Here is a 9,209-nt window from a genome sequence, read left to right on the forward strand (position 1 = left end):
GTGATCTGCAGCACGCCTCTCCTGATGCTCTGGTGTAATTTGACACCTGGATCCTCAGCTTCACTACCAGCTGTGTCCCCCCCAGAGGTCCAGGACGTCCTCTGTCCTCTGCCATGTCTTCATGCAGGAGCAGCAGCCACTCGTCTGGAGTGTTGATTTTAATTAAAGACTGTCGTGTCTTTGCTCTCTTCCTTCTCTCCACTCTTTCTTTCTTTCTTTCTTTCTTTCTTTCTTTCTTTCTTTCTTTCTTTCTTTCACTTCCTGTCCCCCTGCAGGTCCAGTAGTATCCCGTCTCAGGACTCACAATAAATCAAACAAACTACACAATTCCCGCGGGAATTGTGTAGTACTGTGGAAATTGTGGCTTTGTGCCTGCCACCACTCCCCCAGAAGATCAAAGTCAGCCCAGTCTGTTGCCATGGTAACCAAGTGGCTTTGATCTCCATACTTGCAGGCTCCCTATTCAAATGAATGGGAAAAAAAACGCAGTTTTTTTGCATTTTTCTTGGCTACTTTTCACCAGAACGCCGAGAAAAGTCATAGCACACTGTTCCCGGAAATTGTGCATGTTTTGGTGTGACTTTGCCACAAACGGCGCAAAACTAGTTACGTGACAACCTTTGCCATTCCTCGGCTAGGTTAGTAACCTTTGCGCCTTGCTAAGGGCAGGCACAAAGAATTCAGAGAGCATGTTAACAAGACCAACCCAGCCTGTTCTGGACCCGCCCGGACTGTTCTGGACCCGCCCAGCCTGTTCTGGACCAGCCTGTTCTGGACCCGCCCGGACTGTTCTGGACCCGCCCAGCCTGTTCTGAACCAGCCTGTTCTGGACCCGCCCGGACTGTTCTGGACCCGCCCAGCCTGTTCTGGACCAGCCTGTTCTGGACCCGCCCGGACTGTTCTGGACCAGCCTGTTCTGGACCCGCCCTGACTGTTCTGGACCCACCTGGACTGTTCTGGACCAGCCCGGACTGTTCTGGACCAGCCTGTTCTGGACCCGCCCTGACTGTTCTGGACCCACCTGGACTGTTCTGGACCAGCCCGGACTGTTCTGGACCAGCCTGTTCTGGACCCGCCCGGACTGTTCTGGAACCACCTGGACTGTTCTGGACCAGCCTGTTCTGGACCCGCCCGGACTATTCTGGACCAGCCCAGACTGTTCTGGACCCGCCCAGACTGTTCTGGACCCACCTGGACTGTTCTGGACCAGCCCAGCCTGTTCTGGACCCGCCCGGACTATTCTGGACCAGCCCAGACTGTTCTGGACCCACCTGGACTGTTCTGGACCAGCCCAGACTGTTCTGGACCCTCCCGGACTGTTCTGGACCAGCCCGGACCGTTGGGGACGATGGACATGGATAGAATGTAGACTGCTTTTCCTGAAACACTGTGTGTGTGTGTGTGTGTGTGTGTGTGTGTGTGTGAGACACACACACACACACACCGACTGTGATCAAAATAAACACATCTGAGAACACACAGTGTCTCCAAGAAATCAGTATGAGTCCAAGGGCATGTGAGAGTGTGACAGAGTGTGTGTGTGTGTGTGTGTGTGTGTGTGTGTGTGTGTGTGTGTGTGTGTGTGTTCCAGATTAGACTCAGGGTCGTAGCCTGAACTGGCTCCTCCTCCTCCTGCAGCTCTATATATTCAGAACCAGAGTGAAGCAGGAGGACGAGCTCTGAGCTCCGAGACACACACACACTCACACACACACTCACACACACACACTCACATACACTCTTACTCACTCTCACAATCCCACACCCAAACAAACCTCCTGGACACACACACAGTGAGAGAGACGCTGATGCCGGCCTCAGTCCACCGGCGTGTGGAGGACAGCTGCTGAGGACAGCCTGCCAGTGAGGACAGCCTTCATGAGGACAGCCTGCAAGTGAGGACAGCCTTCATGAGGACAGCCTGCCAGTGAGGACAGCCTTCATGAGGACAGCCTGCCAGTGAGGACAGCCTTCATGAGGACAGCCTGCAAGTGAGGACAGCCTTCATGAGGACAGCCTGCCAGTGAGGACAGCCTTCATGAGGACAGCCTGCCAGTGAGGACAGCCTGCCAGTGAGGACAGCCTGCCAGTGAGGACAGACTTCATGAGGACAGCCTGCCAGTGAGGACAGCCTGCCAGTGAGGACAGCCTTAATGAGGACAGCCTGCCAGTGAGGACAGCCTTCATGAGGACAGCCTGCCAGTGAGGACAGCCTGCCAGTGAGGACAGCCTGCCATGATGGAGGACTCTGCGCTGTCCCGGTGGATTTACCTGGGTGTGCTGACGGTGTTTGTGGGCGGGGCCATGAAGCACCTGAGCGGGACCCCAGGGGACCTAGTGGAGCCGCTGTGGACATCTGTCCTGCCCGTCCTGTCTGTCCTGTCCATCCTGCCAGTTCTGCTGCTCCTCCTGCTGCTCCTGCTGCTCCTGCGTCTCGCCGCCTCCTCTCTCTGCTCCCCCGGCCTCCTGCCGGCCGGCGGGAAGGCTGTGCTCATCACAGGTAACACACACACACACACACACACACACACACACAGCAGCAGCAGCAGCGTAGTCAGTGTCTGATGGCAGCCTGCTGCCCCCTGGTGGTCCACAGCAGGACAGCAGTCAGGACAGAAGTGAGTCCTGCAGTCTCAGGCTCATCCTTGTCCTGAGCCGGTTCCACGGGACCAGGTAACTGGCTTTGATCCTGGGACCTGACGGGTCAGTCTTCATACAGACAGGTCAGTCTTCAGACAAGTCAGTCTTCAGTCAGACAAGTCAGTCTTCAGTCAGACAAGTCAGTCTTTAGTCAGATGGGTCAGTCTTCAGTCAGATGGGTCAGTCGTCAGTCAGACGGGTCAGTCTACAGTCAGACAAGTCAGTCTTCAGTCAGACAAGTCAGTCTTCAGTCAGACAAGTCAGTCTTTAGTCAGATGGATAAGTCTTCAGTCAGATGGGTCAGTCTTCAGTCAGACAAGTCAGTCTTCAGTCAGACGAGTCAGTCTTCAGTCAGACAAGTCAGTCTTCAGTCAGATGGGTCAGTCTTCAGTCAGACAAGTCAGTCTTTAGTCAGATGGGTAAGTCTTCAGTCAGATGGGTCAGTCTTCAGTCAGACAAGTCAGTCTTCAGTCAGACAAGTCAGTCTTTAGTCAGATGGGTAAGTCTTCAGTCAGATGGGTCAGTCTTCAGTCAGACAAGTCAGTCTTCAGTCAGACAAGTCAGTCTTTAGTCAGATGGGTAAGTCTCCAGTCAGATGGGTAAGTCTTCAGTCAGACAGGTCAGTCTTCAGTCAGACAAGTCAGTCTTCAGTCAGACAAGTCAGTCTTTAGTCAGATGGGTAAGTCTCCAGTCAGATGGGTAAGTCTTCAGTCAGACAGGTCAGTCTTCAGTCAGACAAGTCAGTCTTCAGTCAGACAAGTCAGTCTTTAGTCAGATGGGTAAGTCTTCAGTCAGATGGGTCAGTCTTCAGTCAGACAAGTCAGTCTTCAGTCAGACAGGTCAGTCTTCAGTCAGATGGGTAAGTCTTCAGTCAGACAGGTCAGTCTTCAGTCAGACAAGTCAGTCTTCAGTCAGACAAGTCAGTCTTTAGTCAGATGGGTAAGTCTTCAGTCAGATGGGTCAGTCGTCAGTCAGACGGGACAGTCTACAGTCAGACAAGTCAGTCTTCAGTCAGACAAGTCAGTCTTCAGTCAGACGGGTCAGTCTTCAGTCAGACAAGTCAGTCTTCAGTCAGAGAAGTCAGTCTTCAGTCAGACAAGTCAGTCTTCAGTCAGACAAGTCAGTCTTTAGTCAGACAAGTCAGTCTTCAGTCAGAGAAGTCAGTCTTCAGTCAGACAAGTCAGTCTTCAGTCAGACAAGTCAGTCTTCAGTCAGACAAGTCAGTCTTTAGTCAGACAAGTCAGTCTTCAGTCAGACGGGTCAGTCTTCAGTCAGACAAGTCAGTCTTCAGTCAGACAAGTCAGTCTTCAGTCAGACGGGTCAGTCTTCAGTCAGACAAGTCAGTCTTCAGTCAGAGAAGTCAGTCTTCAGTCAGACAAGTCAGTCTTCAGTCAGACAAGTCAGTCTTCAGTCAGACAAGTCAGTCTTTAGTCAGACGGGTCAGTCTTCAGTCAGACAAGTCAGTCTTCAGTCAGACAAGTCAGTCTTCAGTCAGACAAGTCAGTCTTCAGTCAGACAAGTCAGTCTTCAGTCAGACGGGTCAGTCTTCAGTCAGACAAGTCAGTCTTCAGTCAGACAAGTCAGTCTTCAGTCAGACGGGTCAGTCTTCAGTCAGACGGGTCAGTCTTCAGTCAGACAAGTCAGTCTTCAGTCAGACAAGTCAGTCTTCAGTCAGACGGGTCAGTCTTCAGTCAGACAAGTCAGTCTTCAGTCAGACAAGTCAGTCTTCAGTCAGACAAGTCAGTCTTCAGTCAGACAAGTCAGTCTTTAGTCAGATGGGTCAGTCTTCAGTCAGACAAGTCAGTCTTCAGTCAGATGGGTCAGTCTTCAGTCAGACAAGTCAGTCTTCAGTCAGACAAGTCAGTCTTCAGTCAGACAAGTCAGTCTTTAGTCAGACAAGTCAGTCTTCAGTCAGAGAAGTCAGTCTTCAGTCAGACAAGTCAGTCTTCAGTCAGACAAGTCAGTCTTCAGTCAGACAAGTCAGTCTTCAGTCAGACAAGTCAGTCTTTAGTCAGATGGGTCAGTCTTCAGTCAGACAAGTCAGTCTTCAGTCAGACAAGTCAGTCTTTAGTCAGATGGGTCAGTCTTCAGTCAGACAAGTCAGTCTTCAGTCAGACAAGTCAGTCTTCAGTCAGACAAGTCAGTCTTTAGTCAGACAAGTCAGTCTTCAGTCAGAGAAGTCAGTCTTCAGTCAGACAAGTCAGTCTTCAGTCAGACAAGTCAGTCTTCAGTCAGACAAGTCAGTCTTCAGTCAGACAAGTCAGTCTTTAGTCAGATGGGTCAGTCTTCAGTCAGACAAGTCAGTCTTCAGTCAGACAAGTCAGTCTTCAGTCAGACAAGTCAGTCTTTAGTCAGACAAGTCAGTCTTTAGTCAGACAAGTCAGTCTTCAGTCAGACGGGCCAGTCTTCAGTCAGACAAGTCAGTCTTCAGTCAGACAAGTCAGTCTTCAGTCAGACGGGTCAGTCTTCAGTCAGACAAGTCAGTCTTCAGTCAGAGAAGTCAGTCTTCAGTCAGACAAGTCAGTCTTTAGTCAGACAAGTCAGTCTTCAGTCAGAGAAGTCAGTCTTCAGTCAGACAAGTCAGTCTTCAGTCAGACAAGTCAGTCTTCAGTCAGACAAGTCAGTCTTTAGTCAGACAAGTCAGTCTTCAGTCAGACGGGTCAGTCTTCCGTCAGACAAGTCAGTCTTCAGTCAGACAAGTCAGTCTTCAGTCAGACAAGTCAGTCTTTAGTCAGATGGGTAAGTCTCCAGTCAGATGGGTAAGTCTTCAGTCAGACAGGTCAGTCTTCAGTCAGACAAGTCAGTCTTCAGTCAGACAAGTCAGTCTTTAGTCAGACGGGTCAGTCTTCAGTCAGACAAGTCAGTCTTCAGTCAGACAAGTCAGTCTTCAGTCAGACGGGTCAGTCTTCAGTCAGACAAGTCAGTCTTCAGTCAGACAAGTCAGTCTTCAGTCAGACAAGTCAGTCTTCAGTCAGACAAGTCAGTCTTTAGTCAGATGGGTCAGTCTTCAGTCAGACAAGTCAGTCTTCAGTCAGACAAGTCAGTCTTCAGTCAGACAAGTCAGTCTTCAGTCAGACGGGTCAGTCTTCAGTCAGACAAGTCAGTCTTCAGTCAGACAAGTCAGTCTTCAGTCAGACAAGTCAGTCTTCAGTCAGACAAGTCAGTCTTTAGTCAGATGGGTCAGTCTTCAGTCAGACAAGTCAGTCTTCAGTCAGACAAGTCAGTCTTCAGTCAGACAAGTCAGTCTTTAGTCAGACAAGTCAGTCTTTAGTCAGACAAGTCAGTCTTCAGTCAGACAAGTCAGTCTTCAGTCAGACAAGTCAGTCTTCAGTCAGACGGGTCAGTCTTCAGTCAGACAAGTCAGTCTTCAGTCAGAGAAGTCAGTCTTCAGTCAGACAAGTCAGTCTTCAGTCAGACAAGTCAGTCTTTAGTCAGACAAGTCAGTCTTCAGGCAGAGAAGTCAGTCTTCAGTCAGACAAGTCAGTCTTCAGTCAGACAAGTCAGTCTTCAGTCAGACAAGTCAGTCTTCAGTCAGACAAGTCAGTCTTTAGTCAGACAAGTCAGTCTTTAGTCAGACAAGTCAGTCTTCAGTCAGACGGGTCAGTCTTCAGTCAGACAAGTCAGTCTTCAGTCAGACAAGTCAGTCTTCAGTCAGACAAGTCAGTCTTTAGTCAGACAAGTCAGTCTTTAGTCAGACAAGTCAGTCTTCAGTCAGACAAGTCAGTCTTCAGTCAGACAAGTCAGTCTTCAGTCAGACAAGTCAGTCTTTAGTCAGACAAGTCAGTCTTTAGTCAGACAAGTCAGTCTTCAGTCAGACGGGTCAGTCTTCAGTCAGACAAGTCAGTCTTCAGTCAGACAAGTCAGTCTTCAGTCAGACGGGTCAGTCTTCAGTCAGACAAGTCAGTCTTCAGTCAGAGAAGTCAGTCTTCAGTCAGACAAGTCAGTCTTCAGTCAGACAAGTCAGTCTTTAGTCAGATGGGTCAGTCTTCAGTCAGACAAGTCAGTCTTCAGTCAGACAAGTCAGTCTTCAGTCAGAGAAGTCAGTCTTCAGTCAGACAAGTCAGTCTTCAGTCAGACGGGTCAGTCTTCAGTCAGACAAGTCAGTCTTCAGTCAGAGAAGTCAGTCTTCAGTCAGACAAGTCAGTCTTCAGTCAGACAAGTCAGTCTTCAGTCAGACAAGTCAGTCTTCAGTCAGACAAGTCAGTCTTTAGTCAGACAAGTCAGTCTTCAGTCAGATGGGTCAGTCTTCAGTCAGACAAGTCAGTCTTTAGTCAGACAAGTCAGTCTTCAGTCAGACAAGTCAGTCTTCAGTCAGACAAGTCCGTCTTCAGTCAGATGGGTCAGTCTTCAGTCAGATGGGTCAGTCTTCAGTCAGACAAGTCAGTCTTCAGTCAGACAAGTCAGTCTTCAGTCAGATGGGTCAGTCTTCAGTCAGATGGGTCAGTCTTCAGTCAGACAAGTCAGTCTTCAGTCAGATGGGTAAGTCTTCAGTCAGATGGGTCAGTCGTCAGTCAGACGGGTCAGTCTACAGTCAGACAAGTCAGTCTTCATACAGACAGGTCAGTCTTCAGTCAGACGGGTCAGTCTTCAGTCAGACGGGTCAGTCTTCAGTCAGACGGTCAGACAGTCAGAATGCTGACCCTGTCTGCTCCTCCTCTCTGTCCTCAGGTTGTGACTCGGGCTTCGGGAAGGCCACGGTTCAGCGTCTGGACTCTCTGGGGTTCCAGGTCTTTGCCACTGTGCTGGACCTGAATGGAGACGGAGCACGGGAGCTGAGGAGGAGCTGCTCCTCGCTCCTCACGCTCCTGCAGGTCGACATCACTCAGCCACAAGAGGTGCAGCAGGCACTCCTCGACACCCAGGCCAAGCTGGGCCACCGAGGTATCCTGAACCCAGATCCTGACCCCATTCCTGATTCTGTCCTTGATACTGATGGTGTGTGTGTGTGTGTGTGTGTGTGTGTGTGTGTGTGTGTGTGTGTGTGTGTGTGTGCTTGTGTGTGTGAGGCCTGTGGGGTTTGGTCAATAATGCTGGAGTGTGTGTGAACTTCGGGGATGTGGAACTGTCCCTGATGAAGAACTTCCGCGGCTGCATGGAGGTGAACTTCTTTGGGACCCTGAACGTCACCAAGAGCTTCCTGCCTCTGCTGAGACTGACGAGGGGACGCATCGTCACCGTCTCCAGCCCCGCAGGTCTCTCTCACACACACAAACACACACACACAGACACACACACAGACAGACAGACACACACACAGACGCGAGGCCTGGACTCACTGGCTGGCCCGCGGTCCTGGTTCCAGGCGACCAGCCGTTCCCCTGCCTGTCGGCGTACGGAGCGTCCAAAGCCGCCCTCAACCTGCTGACCGACACCCTGAGACATGAGCTGGAGCCGTGGGGGGTCCGGGTGTCCACCGTGCTGCCGTCGTCCTACAGGACAGGTGATGTCTCTGACCTTTGAACTGTAGCGTAGAGCTGCCTCCTGGCGCTGGTTGCCCTGGTAACGGTGCACCTCTGTCCTCAGGTCGCTGCAGCGACCGGGAGCACTGGGAGCGGCAGCACAAGGAGCTGCTGCAGGGCCTGGCGCCGGCGCTGCTGGAGGACTACGGCGAGGACTACGTGACGGAGACCAAGGACCTGTTCCACAGCTACGCCGCCCGGGCCAACACCGACCTCAGCCCGGTGGTGGACGCCATCGTGCAGGCGCTGCTGGCGCCGCGGCCGCGGACGCACTACTACGCCGGGCCCGGCGTGGGCCTCATGTACTTCGTCCACAGCTACTGTCCGCCGCACGTCAGCAGCCACTTCCTCAAGAAGCTGTTTGTGAGGAAGACTCTGAAGCCGCGAGCGTTGCGCATGGTGGCCGGTTCAGACCAGGACTTGGGTCTGGACATGAGCCTGCACCACCACAACAACAACAACAACAACAACAACAACAACGACAACAAGAAGCTCCAATAGTTTCTGGTTCTTGGCCCCTCCAGGACTCCAGCGGGGGGAGGGGTGGAGGCCGGGGCCCCTGCAGGACTCCAGCAGAGGGAGGAGTGGAGGCCGGGCCCCTCCAGGACTCCAGCGGGGGGAGGGGTGGAGGCCGGGGCCCCTCCAGGACTCCAGCAGAGGGAGGAGTGGAGGCCGGGCCCCTCCAGGACTCCAGCGGGGGGAGGGGTGGAGGCCGGGCCCCTCCAGGACTCCAGCAGAGGGAGGAGTGGAGGCCGGGGCCCCTCCAGGACTCCAGCAGAGGGAGGGGTGGAGGCCGGGGCCCCTCCAGGACTCCAGCAGAGGGAGGGGTGGAGGCCGGGCCCCTCCAGGACTCCAGCAGAGGGAGGGGTGGAGGCCGGGGCCCCTCCAGGACTCCAGCAGAGGGAGGGGTGGAGGCCGGGGCCCCTCCAGGACTCCAGCAGAGGGAGGGGTGGAGGCCAGGGTCCCTCCAGGACTCCAGCAGAGGGAGGGGTGGAGGCCGGGGCCCCTGCAGGACTCCAGCAGAGGGAGGGGTGGAGGCCGGGGCCCCTCCAGGACTCCAGCAGAGGGAGAGGTGGAGGCCGGGCCCCTCCAGGACTCCAGCAGAGGGAG

The 9,209-nt window shown here is 53.1% G+C and overlaps 1 protein-coding gene across 1 annotated transcript; it reads left to right on the forward strand.

The window, feature by feature from the left end:
• The first annotated feature begins 1,687 nt into the window (after window positions 1–1,687).
• hsd11b2 (hydroxysteroid (11-beta) dehydrogenase 2) lies at window positions 1,688–8,708 on the forward strand. Its single transcript, XM_030086748.1, has 5 exons — window positions 1,688–2,500; window positions 7,309–7,521; window positions 7,647–7,832; window positions 7,943–8,080; window positions 8,164–8,708. The coding sequence occupies exons 1-5, from the start codon at window positions 2,236–2,238 to the stop codon at window positions 8,598–8,600; spliced, it is 1,239 nt and encodes a 412-aa protein (XP_029942608.1). The 5' UTR covers window positions 1,688–2,235; the 3' UTR covers window positions 8,601–8,708.
• Window positions 8,709–9,209: the final 501 nt, after the last annotated feature.

Source organism: Salarias fasciatus, unplaced genomic scaffold (genome assembly GCF_902148845.1).
Source record: "Salarias fasciatus unplaced genomic scaffold, fSalaFa1.1, whole genome shotgun sequence".
Classification (NCBI taxonomy): Eukaryota; Metazoa; Chordata; class Actinopteri; order Blenniiformes; family Blenniidae; genus Salarias; species Salarias fasciatus.